Source organism: Tachyglossus aculeatus, chromosome 27 (genome assembly GCF_015852505.1).
Source record: "Tachyglossus aculeatus isolate mTacAcu1 chromosome 27, mTacAcu1.pri, whole genome shotgun sequence".
In the NCBI taxonomy this organism is placed as follows: domain Eukaryota; kingdom Metazoa; phylum Chordata; class Mammalia; order Monotremata; family Tachyglossidae; genus Tachyglossus; species Tachyglossus aculeatus.
Genome location: NC_052092.1, coordinates 4456476 through 4473688, shown reverse-complemented (window position 1 = coordinate 4473688; position 17213 = coordinate 4456476). Strand labels below are relative to the sequence as shown.

Genomic DNA, 17213 nt, shown 5'->3' with positions numbered 1-17213 from the left:
TCTGCCAGTTCCTCGTTTGATGGGCAGTCGAACCTGCCCTCCCGATTTTCTTCCAATTCCCGCTGGAATCGCTCCAGATCCCTCTTCACCTCCCACGCCTTCACGTCACCCTCGTCCCAGGGATTATGTCAATCCAGTTCTTGTGCTGCTTCTCCCAGCCTCTGATTTGGAGACTCCTTGGGTGCCTGTGCCTGTTTGAAGGCCAGGACTAATGGGGTCATCTAGGTTCCAGGAGCCTACCGCTCTGTATAAGTCCTTCCTGTCCTCCCACCCCACGAAAGAGCTCCCCAGTTCCTAAGGAATCCAATCCTGCCCCCCTTTGCCATCATCTCTTTTTTTATGGTATTTGTTAAGCGCTTACTATCTGTCCATGCTAAGCGGATAGGTGCAAGCTAATCGGGTCAGACACAGTCCCTGTCTCACAAGGGGCTCACAGACTTAATCCCCTTTTTACAGATGAGGTAACTAAGGCCCAGAGAAGTGAAGTGACTCACCCAAGGCCACCCAGCAGACAAGTGGTGGAGCTGGGATTAGAAATCAGGTCCTTCTGACTCCCAAGCCCGCGCTCTACCCACGAAGCCACGCTGCTTTCTCTGCACCAATTTCTGTACCCAGGCTAGAGCCTGGTGGCTGCCTGCCTTTGAAATCAGTCAATTGTTGGTATTTACTGATTGCTTACTGGGTGCCGAGCGTGGAACTTAATGCTTGGGAAAGGGCGACAGGATAGGTAGACAGGATCCCTGCCCTCGAGGAATTTACAATCCAGTGGGGCGACAGGCACTGAAATATCCCGTAGTCCTCTGAGGGATGGGATCATTCTGGGCAACCTGGATTGTCACCTCTTCAAGTAAAGCTGCTTCCTCATTGGCCAACAAAGCACCCTGCATGGGAAAAGCAAATCTCAACCCACGCTGGCTCATTCTGGGGCTGCAGATTCCCTCCCCTGTGGACTGGAGGCGGTCCCAGACCATTTCTCTGTCTTCTTTCTCTACGTCTTTCACTGCCCAGATTTCTCCCACGGAAGGAGCAGAATAACAGGGAGAAGTGAATCTCAGTTCACTCTGGCTCCTTTTGAGGGTCTCTGGAGAAGGGCTGTGGAGGTTCTGACAGTAATTAAATACCGTGATGATCGATTTTATTTTACAGTGCTTAGATTGGTAGATTATATCGTATCTATCAGCCATTAGCCATTGAGAAGCAGCGTGGCTCAATGGAACGAGCACGGGCTTGGGAGTCAGAGGGAGTCTGCCAATTGTCCACTGTGTGACTTTGGGCAAGTCACTTAACTTCTCTGTGCCTCAGTTACCTCATCTGTAAAATGGGGATTAAGACTGTGAGCTCCACGTGGACAATCTGATCACCATGTACCCTCCCCAGCGCTTAGAACAGTGCTTTGCACATAGTAAGCACTTAGCAAATGCCATTATTATTATTAGCACTGGCGATGTTCAGATCAGAGAGTTCCCGTCCCACGTGGGGCTCACTGTCTAAGAACGGAGATGGCAGGTATCAGCTTCCCATTTTTCAGGTAAGGAAACTGAGGCCCAAATAGTTTAAATGAGAGGCGGTGAGTTAGAGGAACTGAGTTCTTGTCCCGGCTGCGCCACTTGCCTGCTGCGTGACTTTAGGCAAGTCACTTGATTTCTCTGGGCCTCTGTTTCCTCCTTTGGAAAATGGGGATTCAACGCCTATTCTCCATCTTTTAAAAAGTGGGAGCCCCGTGTGGGACAAGGCCTGTGATCTGATTAACTTGCGTCTACCCCAGTGCTTAGTAGAGTGCTTGGCACACGGTATTACCGCTACTAATATTGATAGTGTTATCCATTAAGCGCTTGCTATTATGGGCCTTAATCAAGGTCCCAAAGCAGGCCAGAGACCAAACTGGAATTAGAATCCAGGGCTCCTGATTCCCAGACCTACATTTCTTCCCAAGTGCCTAGTACAGTCCTCTGCCAATAGTAGGCCCTCCATCGATAGTATGAATTGGTTGATGGATTGATTGCTCACTAGGTCCTGCTCTCATGGATTTATCCATCCTTTCGGGACCATGGCAAGTGTACCGAATCAGTCCCCGGACCTCTGTCCCTCGCTTGGTGGGCCTGGAATGATCAGACTGGGGGCGGGGAGGGGGCGACGGGCGACTCCCCTCCCCTGTGGATCAGGCTCCGCCCCCGGCATGCGTCCCCTGGCCGCCCCCAAGCCCATTTCGGGGATCTTGACTGATTTCGGCAGCTCCCTACCCGTGCGATGCTGTTGCCATGGAAACGTTCCCCAGCACCAGCACCGCACTCTGTTTCTCTCTCCCTTTCTCTGTCTGTCTCTTCATCTCTCTCCCCCGTCTCTTCTTAAAGCCTGTTGCCATGGGAAACTTATCGTCCACTCGGAATTCCAGAGCTCTTTGTCCCCCTCCCCACCCCCGCCCGCCAGTGATTAGAATCATCATTTCCCGGAGAGGAGCTGGGATTGGGGAAGCGGTCAGGAGGGGATGCCCTATGCCCTTGAACCCAGCTGGGTTCGCAGAGGCATTCAGGGAACGCCTCTCCTCAGCACAATTTTTCCTGATGCCCACTGGGGTTGTGTGGGGGGGGGGACGGACCGAGCCCTCTTTTACGAGAAGCAGCATGGATAGAGTCACTTCCCTTCTTTGGGCCTCAGTTTCCTCATCTGTATAATGGGGATTAAGCCTGTGAGCCCCATGTGGGACAGGGGCTATGTCCAACCCAATTTGCTTGTATCCACCCCAGTGCTTAGTACAGTGGCTGGCGCATAGTAATCACTTAACAAATACCACAAGTATTATTATTATTATTATCATTATTGGTGGGTACAACCAGTGGGGGAAATGACCCACCTAAGGACCTGGCTCCCGACTTGGGCCCTGCTCTGGGAAGCTGCAAGAGCAGGAAGCGAAGATGGAGAGTGCCCCCTCCCCCCCCAAGGCGTGCACCCCCTCCTTCCTGACACACAGACCTGTTGGGGAGAGGACAGGCAGAGTTCAATCCCCTCTCTCCTTCACCCTCTCCATTCTTCCAGCCATTTCATTCATGAAAAGCAGCATGGCTCAGTGGAAAGAGCGCAGGCTTGAGAGTCAGAGGTCATGGGTTCTAATCCCGGCTCGGCCATTAATCAGCTGTGTGAATTTGGGCAAGTCACTTAACTTCTCTGTGCCTCAGTTACCTCATCTGGAAAATGGGGGTTAAGACTGTGAGCCCCATGTGGGACAACCTGATTACCTTGTATTCTCCCCAGCGCTTAGAACAGTGCTCGGAACATAGTAAGCATTTAACAAATGTCATCATTATTATTATTCATTCAGTCATATTTATTGAGTGCTTACTGTGTGCTGAGCACTGTACTAAGCACTTGGGAGAGTACAATGCAACAATAAACAGACACATTCCCTAGCCACAAGGAGCTTAGAGCCTAGACGGATCAAGGAAGAACCAAGGGAGCGAGGCAGGGCGATGAAGAAGGGAGTGGGAGGAGAGGAGAGGAGGGCATAGTCTGGGAAGGCCTCCAGGAGGAAGTGTGCCTTCAAGAAGTGTGGGTTAGTGAAAAGAACATGGGCTTGGGAGTCAGAGGTCATGGGTTCTAATCCTGCCTCCTCCACTTCTCAGTTGTGTGATGCTGGGCAAGTCACTTCACTTCTCTGTGCCTCAGTGACCTCATCTGTAAAATGGGGATTAAGACTGTGAGCCCCACATGGGACAACCTGATCACCTGGTATCTACCCCAGCACTTAGAACAATACTTGGCATATAGTAAGTGCTTAACAAATATTATTATTATTATTATTATTATTATTATTATTATTATTCTTATTAAGGCTTCGAAGGTGAGGAGAGTAATTGCCTTTCGGACTTGAGGAGGAAGGGTGTTCTGCAGTCTGGTGTAGTGGTGGGTGTGTCAGGCTGGTGACTCCCTTGTGAAGAGCCCCAGGACGGTGGGACTGGAGGAAAGACGGCAGGTCTGGGGGTCGGAGGCCCAGGGTTCTAATCTTAGCTCTGCCCCCGGCCTGCTGGGTGACCTTGAACAGGCCATTTTAACCTCTGGGCCACAGTTTCCTCATCTGCCAATGACTAGCCCTCTGCCTCGCAGGGATCCTGAGAGGACTTGATGAGGGGACTGAATGAGAGAGTTCTGGAACAATGAAAGGACACTTGTGTTGAGAAGAAAAGATAAAAGGCGGTGTTAATTGGCAGGCATGTGGTGAGCTTGAGGGCATGAGAGATTAACTGGAGGCTATGATCCCCGAGGGTGTGTGGAGGAGGGCAGATCACCGAGGCATTAAAGGACCCCCGGGGAGACCCCAGTTTGGTTCAGAACCGGAGCACCAAACCTGCTGTCTTGACCTGTGATTCATTTTAACGTCCGCAGCTCTTCGAAGACAGAGATCATGTCTACCCTGTGAGGTTGTGGGTGGGGGGAAGGGCCCAGTGCATTATTAAAAGCACGCCTCCTCCAAGAGGCCTTCCCTAAATCCTCTTTCCCTTTACTTCAACTCCCTTGTGCAACGCCCTGACTTGCTCCCTTTATTCTTCCCCCTCTCCCAACTCCATAGCACAGATGCCCATATCTGTCATTTATTTATTTCTATCAGTGTTTGTCTCCCCCTCTAGGCTGTAAGCTCGTTGTGGACAGGGAATGGGTCTGTTATACTGTTATACTGTACTCTCCCAAGTGCTTAGTACAGTGCTCTGCACAAAGTAAGTGCTCAATAAATACAATTGACTGACTCCCAACTGCTCAGGCCAGTGCTCTGCACTCAGTAAGCATTCATCAGACAGTATTGATTGATTGATTGATTGATTGATGGATTCAGCACCTAGTGCAAGTAAGGGCTTAACAAATGCCATTATTATTATTAAGCGCTTAGTACAGTGCTCTGCACACAGTAAGCGCTCAACAAATATGATTGAATGAATGAATAAATTATTAGCAGCAGTAGTAGTATTCCTGTAACTTGATTCCTATTCTCACCGTTATTGGCTCCTCCCTCTCTAGTATGGTCAGCAATGTAGAGCCCTCAAAGGAAACAATCAATTGATAGTATAGGGAATTCAGCAACTCGATGGTCGCAAATACATCAAATAAGGTAAGAGTCTCACCAGAGGGTGCAGGGGAAGGCGGGTAGAAGCACTATCATCTAGTGGATAGAGCACTAGCCTGGGAGTTAGAAGGACCTGGGTTCTAATCCCAGCTCCACCAATTGTCAGCTGTGTGACTTTGGGCAAGTCACTTAACTTCTCTGTGCCTCAGTTACCTCATCTGTAAAATGGGGATTAAGACTGTGAGCCCCCTGTGGGACAACCTGATCTACTTGTAACCTCCCCAGCACTTCAGTGCTTTGCACATAGTAAGCGCTTAATAAATGCCATTATTATTATTATTATTATTATTATTGTCCACAGTGTGACCTTGCCCAAGGTACTTAACTTCTCTGGGCCTCAGTTCCCTCATCTGTAAAGTGGGGATTAAGACTGTGAGCCCTATTGTGAGAAAGGACTGTGTCCAACTTGATTATCTTGTATCTTCCCAAGCGCTTAGAACAGTGCCTCGCACATAGTAAAACTTAACAAGTACCATTATTATTATGATTGTTATTGTTGTTTTTCAGAAGAATGGGATAAGGCCCGGGCCCTGTCCCACCCAGGGGTTCAAAGCTGAAAGAAGGAGGGAGAGCAGGGATCTCATCCCCATTTAACATATGAGGAAACTGAGGTTCAGCGGTGCCGGAATTAGAACCCACCCCTCCTGGCTTTGTGCTCTTTCCACTGAACCCTGTCCCTCCTTTAAGTAAAATGATCCGTCCCCTTGGGCATGTGTGCCAAATCTCTGGACAGTGGGCTGATCGGCGAGACCCTCAAAGAGCAGCGGATTTTCGAGTGAGAAGGTGGGCAGAGGCGGGTACGTGACCGGAAGTGCTGAGCGTGTGAGCCGCGCATTCCGCCATCTCTAGAATCAACTCCCGGCGCTTAGCAACTGATCGGTGCCCTCCTTGGGTTCGTTCCCGTGTGCGCCCTCAGCTTGTCTCAACTACTCTAGCTGTGCCTGTCTTTCCATCGGCCTGCCTAGATAGAGCAGAAGCTCCTCACGGGCAGAGGGTTGGCTCACTTTATTATCCCGACCCACCCAAGCATCTAGCCCCAGAAGCCAAGGATCAAGATGCGGCCGCCATTCCCGGAGGGAGAGGCTCCGTCGTCACGACCTCTCCTGGCTCTGGAATATTGTAGATGACGGGTGATTTGGGAACTGGGAATCAGTCCCCGAGAAGCCATTGAGAAGGAAGGGAGGACGTCTGGTGGGAAAAATGGGAACAACCTCAATAGACTGTAACCTGTGAGCTTCCTGCAGACAGGGAATATGTCTACCAACTCTGTTGTAGTGTCCTGTCCCAAGTGCTCAGTACAGTGCTCCTCACTCAGTAAGTGCTTCATAACTACCATTAATCAGTAAGCTCTCCTGCCCAAAAATGAGTATCCCAGCGTCCTTCCCGGCTTGTTTTCCCCAATGCCTCAGACTTCCGCCGCAAGGGATTCCAAATCTCACCCCTCTGCTGAGAGGAGATTGTCTGGCCTTGGGCCCACGTGGCAAACGGGCTATTCGGCGCCTCGAGCCAATGATCATGGACTGCGGCCTCCTGCGGAGGACCTGGAGCCAGTCTCAACAGCAATCAATGTAAGGGCTCATCGGAGATCGGCCTCGGCCCCAAAGAGTTAACAGTTTAAATGCTCGGTAATTTTTGGAGATGGTAAAGAGCGTGTTTCCATGGAGACATCAACGTTCAGAGGGAGGGAGAAGGAGAGAGTCGGGATCCCCCCCCCCCCCCCCACCAACGAGGAACGGAACCATTGCATTCTAACTCCCCGCAGCCTCGTGGGAAGGAATTATCGGTCGTTCCTTTTAATTGACTCCCTTGGGACAGTGCACTTGAGGTCCTCGGGACCACTTTGGCCGCTCCCGAGTGAGAGGGATGAGGCGGAGTGGGGCAGGGGCCAAAACTCGCTTCTCCCACCCCTTGGCTCCATCCTGGAATTTAAGGTGGTTCTTCGGAAGCAGCGGGGCCTACTGGAAAGATCCTAGACCTGGGAATGATGGGATCCGGGATCTAATCCTGCCTCTGCCATGTGTCTGCTGGGTGATGTTGGGTCACCGCTCTATGCCTCAGTTTCCTCATCTGTAAAATGGAGACTCAATCCTACTCTAGACTGTAAGCTCACTGTGGGCAGGGAATGTGTCCGTTTCTTTTTGTATTGCACTTATCCAAGTGCTTAGTATAGTGTTCAGCACACAGTAAGCATTCAATAAATATGATTTATGGGCTGACTGACTACTCCCCTTGCCCGCCCACCTATTTAGACTGTGAACCCCATGAGGGATGGGGACTGTGTCCAGCCTGATTATCTTATATCTACCCCAGCGCTTAGTATAGCACTTGGTACATAATAAGCATTTAACAAGTACCACAGTTGTTGTTATTATTACCATTATTAATCATTATTTAGTTGGAGAAGTCTCCAGAGGCTTCATTTTTCCGGAAGATTCTAAAGCATCCTTGCTTTGACTGGGAGGCAGGATAGCCTGGTGGAAAGGACTCAGGGACCGGACTCAGTTCTCTCATCTGCAGAATGGGGATTAAGACCATGAGCTTCATGTGGGACAGGGTCGGTGTCCAAACTGATTAGCATGTGTCTACCCCAGTGCTTAGAACAGTACCTTCCACATAGTGAGTGCTTAATGAAAACCATCATTATAATGACCCAGCACTGATCTCATTCAGTGCCCCCAGCGTTGCTGTGATGGAGGAAGAGGCTGGGGACGTCAATCCCATTTTACAGATGAGGAAACCGAGACCCAAAGAGACTGGGTGACTGGCCCTTGGTGACCACCTGGGAGTCCAGGGGTAGAAGACAGGACCTGTGCCTTCCGCTTCTCAGCTCCATCCTCTTCTGCCAGAGTCATTACTGGGTCAGCCTGACCATCCATCCAGCCCGGGATCCCATCTCCACAGCAATGGGATGCTTGAAGTATGCGTGATTACCCTGACACCCATCCCAAAGCTGAGAAATGGGTTCTCGGGCACCGCCAGCCCCAATTCACCCCTCCAGTGTTGATCACTTTCCTTGTAATGACGAAGCGGTGACCACTCGCCCCCCGATCCATCTGAACCCCTCATGAAGCCGCTGGTATTTTCAGCATCCTAACTCTCTGTGGGGACAAATTCCGTAGGCTTAACCACCCCCAACCAGGGGTTCCTTCAGCCTAACAGTACAATGTGTGTCCTTCTATTTACATTTCAAACCGGCTTCGGTAACAGAGATCCAAGGCCCCGATGCTTAAAAAAAAAATCCTGCTGGTAGACCACTTAAGAAATGTAACAGCCTTGCCTGGACTATTTTTCATTCAGAGGGGGGGAGAGAGAGAGAGAGAGAGAGAGAAAGAGACAGACAGACAGCACTGTTTCAGAAATGGACCGTTCAGAGAAGGAGTCTTATATGGGGAAAAGAATAAGCTCTCTGAACTCCAGGTCTTTTGTGGAAACGGGAGCTGGATCGAACCGGATCTGAACCGAACTGAACCAGAGATCCGGTAGGGCTGAGATTCAGCCATGTCTGGACCTAGATTCTGGGCTTCCCTTAGCGGGGAGGTGGCTGTGAGGTTGATTTTTGGCATCTCCGGATAGGGGTTGAATCCTTGGGCCGCCTCACCCTGGGAGCCACTGGCCAGTGACTGAGTGGGCCCACACTGTGGCTCCAGTCTCCCCCATCCTCTCCCACCTTGCCCAGACATCCTTTAAAAATTCCCCTCCTCCCACCAGCCATAGCCCGGAAACGTTTTCCCCATTTCCTTCTAGCTCCCGTCAACCCTGACAACCTCACAGCAGACCCCTCCACCCCCACTGCGATGGTTGGTGTCATATTTTTTTTAACCTTGTCCCTCTCTGGTCAGTCGAGTGGCCGAGACCCAAACCGAACGCCTGAGAGAGTCCTGCATAGAGTTGGTAGACAAGATCCCTGTCCTCAAAGGGGAGACAGACACTGAAACAATTGACAGAAAGGAGGAAGAAGGAATGTAGTCCGATGTAGGAGGTGATGGGGAGGGAAGCTAGAGAAGGGTCAATGGGGGTGACCGCTCTGGGACCCCCCTACTGTGGGGAGCATTCCCCAACACAGGTCCCGGTCGGAGGACGCTAAAACTATCTCAGGGTGCCAGTCCTGGGCTCCCTAAAACCTTGGAGGGAGGGGGCGCTCAGCAGGCCCCACATCCAAGACTCAGGATCTGTCTGAAGTTAGGGCAGAAGGGGAGATTTAAGCACACAAACCTCTCTTTTTTAAGGCCTTGTTACCACTAATCCCGGTTTAGCCAGATGTTTTTTTAATGACATTTATTAAGCACTTACTCTGTGCTGTGCACTGTATTAAGTGATACAGTCTAATCAGGTTGGACACAACCTATATCCCATGAGGGCCTCACAGTCTTAATTCTCATTTTACAGAGAGGGAACTGAGGCACTGGGTGACCTTGGGCAAGTCATTTCACTTCTCTGGGCCTCAGTTCCCTCAGCTGTAAAATGGGGATTCAATACTGGTTCTCCCTCCTCCTTAGACTGGGAGCCCCATGTGGGAAAGGGACTTGTTTATACCCCAGTGCTTGGCACAAAATAAAAGCACTTAACAGATACCGCAGTTATTTCTCCTTCTGGGCTGTAAGCTCCGTATGGGCAGGGAATATGTCTACCAGCAATTTTGTACTGTACTCTCTCCAGACTTAGTACAGTACAGTCAACACCCCCACCCTCCATGTTCCAGAATCCCCCAGACTCAGTATCACTCTACCTCCTCACCCCCCACTCATCTCTCCTGATGAGTCCACGATTCAATTCCGGGTGATATTGGGTCTGGGGGTTTCTGGGACCAGGAGGGCAGGGGGGTTGACTGAAGGAGACCGGGATGGTCGGGACCCAGCTGAGAGGATTTGGGGAGTCTACGGTATCTGCCACTCCGTTCCCAGCATCTCCCCTCTCTGGCCCTCGCCGTTACCTCTACCTTTTTTCCAGAGAAACATTCCGCCCCCGTTTCCCTCCTTCTCCCATTTTGCTCCTCAATTTTAGCACGAGGCATCCGTGGGCCTGACGGTGGCTTTCAGGCACTCATTCTCTGCTCTGTACCCACCGCTTAGCCTTGCCACTCTCCCACCGGGCCCCAATTTGCCTCCTCCCTCCTCCCGCTGCCAACACACTTATAGGGCCTCATCCTCCCTGACTCCTTGCTCATGTCCTCCTTCCCATCTAGGACTCCCTCCCCCTTCGCAGACAATCACTCTCCCCATCTTTAAGGCCTTTCTGAAATCACATCTCCTCCTGCAGGCCTTCATGGTTAAATTCTCATCTCCCCATCCCACCTCTTACTGCCCCCTCCTCCCTGCCCCCCCTCCCCACCAGTAGCACTTTTGTCTATGTCTTGAAACTCTACCACTTCCCTGGACATGCAATTTATTTGAACGTCAAGTCTGGGTGCTCTGTGGGTGCCAGACCCTGTTGATCGCTCTTAAGGAAGGCCAATCAATTTTCCCCCACCTCCCCACACCCCACCAGACAGCATGGCACCTAGGTGGCAGAACCCAACCATCGTGTTCGGCTCTGACTTACCCACGGAGATCCTGGTCTGCGGATGGGGTCGCCAGACGTGGGCCAGGCCTGAACTGCTCCCTTTTCCGGCCCTGCTTGAGGCCTGGCCAGTTCTGAGAAGAGCAATCGATGAATCGGAGGCCTAGACCAGTCGGACTCCTTGGGGGATGACGACCACGTCCCAACGTCCTCTTCCCACATCTCCAAATCTGGCACACAGAGTGGGCCACATAGGACCGGAACTCATTAATGGGCCCATTTTATTCTGTCTGCGGGGACTAGTCCAATCTCCCCGCAATCATTGTCTCATGGTCAGCTGGGTCATCATGGGGTGATCTCGGCCCATTGATCCATTTCCCTAAAGAAACTGAAAACTCGGATGGGTGTATGGTGTTGTTTTATGACAATGATAATAATTATAATTACTATACTCATTGAGTGCTTAGTATGTGCCAAGCACTGTACGGAGGGCTGGGTAATCAGGGTGGACCCAGTCCCTGCCCTAAATGGGGCCCACAGCCTTCCCCCTGCAGTGATTCTCCAAAGTCAGTCTGAAGACTTGTGATGTTGGAACAAACCTTGGTTTAGAAGTACGTGGAATGTGCTTATTTGTGAGAAGATAGAGCCTTCTTAAGGGGAAATGGTAGAAGTCAAACAATTTCTTTGACACGGGCAGTCTGATGCAGAATTCCAGGACACGTCCCTCATTCAGGGAATCGGAAATATGCCGACAAATCTTCCATCATGATATGGGCATTTAATGGGTGAAAAAATTGCAGCGAGACAGCAGCTGGGGTTTTGTCGTGTTTGAAGTGCTCTAGAAAACGAAATCAGTTGCTGACTAAATCTTTTCCTCAGCCAGAATCCTACAACGGGGCATTGGCGGAATAATGATAATAATAATTGCGGTATTCGTTAAGCGCCACGGAGTAATGAGCAACCATTCTGAGGGCTGGGGGAGACATGAGACCATCAACTTGGACCCTGTCCCCATCCCATGTGGGGCTCAAGGTCTAATGGGGAGGGAGGATGGGTATGGAATCCCCGTCATGAAAACGGGCTTTAGACTGTAAGCTCCTTACAGCCTACCAACATGTCTACCAACCCTGTTATAGTATATTTTCCCAAGCATTTAGCACAGTGCTTTGCACACAGTAAGTGCTTAATAAATACAATCGCTGGACCGCATCCAAAGCCCAGAGAAGTGACCTGGCTGAGGTCATGTGGCAGACAAGGGGAGGAACTGGGTTTAGAACTCGGCTCCCCCCGCTCTCAGCCCCGTGCTCTTTCCGCTAGGCCACACCACCACTCTGGTCTTGGATAGAGGGACTGAAGAGCCTTCCTCAAATCGTGTGTTGACGGTTCCCACTAGAATCTGTTTTCATGGAGGCTGGTCTTAACTCCTCCCGGGAGACCAGGTCCCCACTCCGATGGTGTCCCCAACTTCTGAAGTGGTCTACTGTGTACATAGCCCTTGACCAAGCAGCTGGGAGAGGAAAAGAGAGGAAGCCTTTCTCCAATCTAGGGATAGTTGTCCTCTCCAGTCCCCTTCCCCCCCAGCCCGGGCAGAGGACCAGTCAGTGACATTTACTGAGCACTTACTGTGTGCAGAGCACTGAACTAAACACTTCTTGTCTTGTCATGCTGTCAAGTCATCTCTGACCCATAGTGACTCCATGGACACATCTCTCCCAGAACGCCCCACCTCCATCTGCAATCATTCTGGTCGTGTACCCATAGAGTTTTCTTGGTAAAAATATGGAAGTGGTTTGCCATTGCCTTCTCCTGTGCTGTAAACTTGAGTCTCCACCCTTGATTCTCTCCCATGCTGCTGCTGCCCCACACAGGTGAGTTTTAACTTGTAGCAGATTGCCTTCCTCTCACTAGCCACTGGCCAAGCTAGGAAGGGAATGGGTAGGCCTCTGCTTCACTCTCCCTCCCATGGCCGTGACTGGTAGAGTACTGGAAACTCTCCAGATGCGATCCTGAGAGGGGGGAACTAAGTGCTAGGGAGTGTACAGTCCCCTCCACACTGAGAGCTCTCTCACTCTTCCGTTCCTGCCCAACCCACCAGCTCGGGACAGTGGGGTTGAGGGGGGCATTTTTTGCACTCGCGATGCTCTCCCCCTAACCAGGGGCTCCCTTCTGTCTCAGCCAAGGGGCCCCTTCTGGACAGAGGCCTCCTCCATTGATGGGTGGGAGGGGCCGACTGGATCCCCGGCCATCTCACGGGAGGTCTGTTGAGCAATTTGGCTTCAGCTATTTCCCGCCTGGCTGGAGGAACTGGTCATCTGCTGTCAAAAATGAACTCTGATGAAAGAGGAGCAGATGTGGGGAGACCCAGCTTTCTTCCCCCAGCCCTGGTCAAGCTACCTGTCAATCAGTGGTACTTCTTGAATGGCTACAAAGTGCTCGACACTGTACTGAGCGCTTGGGATGGGGGTAGGGGGATACAACAGTACACATGCTCCCTGCCCTTGGGGGGCTTACGGTTCAATGTGGGAGACACAGTTAATAATAATAATAATAATAATAATAACAACTGTGGTATTTGTTAAGAATTTACTCTATGCCAAGCACCAGGTGCAAGATAAGCAGGATCCATGTGGGGCTCAGAGTCCTATGGTGGGCAAGAAAGAATGAGAGAAGGAGAGAAGGAGAGATGAAGGAGGGAGAGAGGAGGCAAGAAAGAATGAGAGAAGGAGGGAAGAAGGAGAGAAGGAGGGATAGATACTAGACTGCACTGGACTGAGCGCTTGGGAGAATACAATGTAAATGAGTTGTTAAACACATTCCCTGACCACAGTGAACTCACAGTCTCCTTCCGCCTTGGCCTCCCTGCATGTTTTTAATCTTTTCCTTCCTCTCTTCCTTTTTGTTCCCAGGTATCTGATCAACGTCACCTTTGAAGGGAGGAATCTGTCCTTCAGCGAAGATGGCTATCAGATGCACCCGAAACTGGTGATAATCCTCTTGAGCAAGGAGAGGAAGTGGGAGAGGGTAGGAAACCAGTTTGATTATTCTCAGACCAAGCGAGGGGCCGAGGGAGGCCATGGAGGCCCAGGGCGGTGTGGGGAAAGGAAGGACGGAGCAAAGGCTTCTGGGAGGAGCCACCAAACTTTCCTCCGAAATGGGCGCTGGCATCAGGGGGCATGGCTCTGCCTGGCAACATCAATCCAATCACTTCCGAAGGATGAGAGACCTTTCACTCTGGGTACGGAAAGTAGCTGAAGGCAACCAGTTGTCATGGTGGGGGAGTCTCTCCCTCATCATCTCTCCCATCTGCTTGGGTTGGAGAGATTGATTTTAGGAGGAGGATCCTCCACCCAAGATGGCCCAAGGCCGCCGACAGCTCGGAGGCGGAATGTAAAAATGATGATAATAGGTATCTGTTAAGCACTTACCCTGTACCAAGCACGGTTCTAAAAGCCGGGGGTAGACATAAGATAATTGGGTCCCACTCAGGGCTCACGGCCCAAGTAGGAGGGAGAACAACAGGACCCCTCGGTGACTCGTCTGTGACTTAACTGTGACTCTTCCGTGACCCATCGGCTGTCTGCAGCTTATGGGGGACCCCGGTGACCTGTCCACTGTTTGCGTGTGGTCCCTCTTTGAACTACATGTGACCTGTCCCTGGCCTGTCTGTGGCCTTTCCAGGGAGTGTCTGTAGCCTGGGGGTGACCCATTCATGGAATGGAAATGGATATAAAACCCCAAACCTGATCACTTTTGCTTGCCTCTTGGCCAGAAACTATTGAAGTTCTTTTTGTTTCTCTTGAAGATAGTCTCCCCCTGCACCTCTCCCCCAACCCACTCCTCTCTTCCTGTAATCCACATTTTTTTTATGGTATTGGTTATGCGCTTACTGTGTGCCAGGCACTGTACCAAGTGTTGGGGTAGATACAAACTAATCAGGTTGGACAAAGTCCCTGTTCCAGGTGGGACTCACTGTCTCAATCCCCATTTTGCAGATGAGTTAACTGAGGCACAGAGTAGGGAAGTGACTCTCCCAAGGTCACCTGGGGCATGGTGAGCAGCTTTGGGGGAGCCATCAGATGCCCTGGAAGTCAAGGATGCCGATCCCAGATGGGGTGAAAAAGTCACCGCCGGCTCCACTCCTGGGTCCCTGATGGTGGAGGTACCCCGGGGAGGAAGCCTCAGGGGGGGTGGGAGTCCTAAACGCCAGTCTTCCAAAGCCCATCCCCTCCCCCTTCCCGCCTCTGTGCTCACGGTGAGATGCTGGTCCGTTCCTTAGTGGCCGGAGACTCTGAGGGGCAGCCAGAGAGAGCAGGGTGCGGGGGTGGGACGGAGACCAGAGTAACTCAGAGAGATCTTCAGCTTCTCCAGAGATCTCTGTCCCTCTTCCTGGGGTCAGTCAGTCAATCAGTCATGTTTGTTGAGTGCTTACTGTGTGCGGAGCACATACTAGGCGTTTGGGAGAGTACAATATGACAGAGTCGGTAGACATAGTCCCTGACCATGAGAAGTTTACGGTCTCGAGGAGGAGGCAGACATTAATATAGAAAAATACGTTACAGATATGGACACAAGTGCTTTGGGGTTGAGGGTGGGGTGGATAAAGGATGCAAATCCAAGAGCAAGGGAGATGCAGAAAGGAGTGGGAGAAGGGGAATTGAGGGTTTAGTCGCGGAAGGGCCGTTGGAAGAGATGTGCCTTTAATAAGGCTTTGAAGGCAGGGAGAGTGATCCGGAGAGCACTCCTCGGTCGGATATGAAGAGGGAGGGCATTCCAGGCCAGAGGCAGGATGTGGGCGAAGGGTCGGCAGTGAGATAGATGAGATCGAGGTACAGTGAGTAGGTTGGCGAGAGAGGAGCGCGGTGTGCGGGCCGGGTTGTAGTAAGAAATCAGAGAGGTGAGGTAGGAGGGGATATGGTGATTGAGTGCTTTAAAACCTATGGTGAGGAGTTTCTGTTTGACGTGGAGGTGGACGGGTGACTGCTGGTGGTTCTTGAGGAGTGGGGAAAAAAGCAGAGTGAGCGGTTTTTGAAGAAGCAGCGTAACCTAGTGGAGAGAGCTTGGGCCTGGGAGCTGGGCGGACCTGGGTTCTAATCCCAGGCCCATAAACTTGTCTGCTGTGTGACATTGGGTGAGTCACTTCACTTCTCTGGGCCTCAGTTACCTCATCTGTAAAATGGGGATTGAGACTGTGAACCCAGCATGGGACAGAGATTGAGTCCAACCTGATGAGCTTTTTATCTTCAACAGCACTTGATACAGTGCCTGGCTCATGGTAAGTGCTTAACAAAACCATAAAAAAAAGAAAAATTGGCAGAGCAGGAATTGGAACCCAGGTCCTCTGACTACCAGCCCAGGCTTTATCCACTAAAAATAATAATAATTGTGGTATTTGTTAAACACTCACTATGTGTCGGGCACTAAACTAAGCACTAAGTGGTGGATACAAGTGAGGTGGGTTGGACACAATCCCTGTCCCATATGGGGTTCACAGTCTTAATCCCCATTTTACAGATGAGGGGACTGACGGCCAGAGAAGTGAAGTGACTCGCCCGAGGTCACACAGCAGATAAGAGGTGGAGCTGGGATTAGAACCCAGGTCCTTCTGACGCCCAGGCCCTTGCCCTATCCACTAGGCCATCCTGCACCCCTTGTCCACATCCCTCTGTTACCCACTTCCTTGAGGCTACTGTGATGATGGGATTACCTGTGTTTCTCTGGTTCCTTTGTGGCCCTGAATGTCCCAATAATAATAGTAATAATAATGGCACTTATTAAGCACTTACTATGTGCAAAGCACTGTTCTAAGCACTGGGGGGATACAAGGTGATGAGGTTGTCCCATGTGGGGCTCACAGTCTTCATCCCCATTTTACAGATGAGGGAACTGAGGCACACAGAAGTCACACAGCCCAAAGTCACACAGCTGACAAGTGGCAGAGCTGGGATTTGAACCCATGACTTCTGACTCCAAAGCCCCTGCTCTTTCCACTGAGCCACGCTGCTTCTCTAATCTCCACCTCCTCTTGTGTTTTATGCATTGCTGCCCTAGGAGACCTGCAACTGATGGCCCCACCCCTGCTATCCCTCTGTCCTACATCTTCTTCCAATATTCCCCCCCACCACCACCTGTGTGGCTTTAGGAGTCCCTACTTGATTTACATCAGCCACCACGCTCCCCCGGCCCCTCCCCAGTCAAACCTCCATGTCCGCCACCCTACTGATAATGTGGTATCTGTGAAGCGCTTCCCATGGGCTGTCCACTGTACTGAACGCCGAAGAAGTGACTGGATCCAACTCAGGCCTCATTCTGCACAGGACCCACCATCAGATATGGGGCCATCAGCCAGGCCAGCCGGACAGAGTCTGACACGGAGAAGCAGCCTGGTCTAGTGGAAAGAGCCCAGGCCTGGCAGTCAGAAGGACCTGGGTTCTAATCCCAGCTCTGCCACTTGCCTGCTAGGTGACCTTGGGACAGTCACTTGGCTCCTCTGGGCCTCAGTTATCTTCTCTGTAAAATGGGGATTAGGACAGTGAGCCCCACTTGGGACGGGGACTGTGTCAAACCTGATTTACTTGTATCCAACCCAAGGCTTAGTACAGTGCCTGGT

General features: G+C 51.3%; 1 protein-coding gene and 1 non-coding gene across 2 annotated transcripts in view; one reads left to right on the top strand and one right to left on the bottom strand.

Annotated features, from left to right (window-relative positions):
• Window positions 1-17213, top strand: part of GRIN2B (glutamate ionotropic receptor NMDA type subunit 2B) — a 107526-nt gene that overhangs the window by 74791 nt on the left and 15522 nt on the right. Inside the window, exon 5 of the mRNA XM_038768051.1 lies at window positions 13513-13627. Within this exon, the coding sequence (XP_038623979.1) occupies window positions 13513-13627 (115 nt within the window). The remainder of the gene's footprint in view (window positions 1-13512; window positions 13628-17213) is intronic.
• Window positions 12485-12622, bottom strand: LOC119946647. Its single transcript, XR_005456444.1, has one exon. It is a non-coding gene; the product is annotated as a small nucleolar RNA SNORA7 (small nucleolar RNA).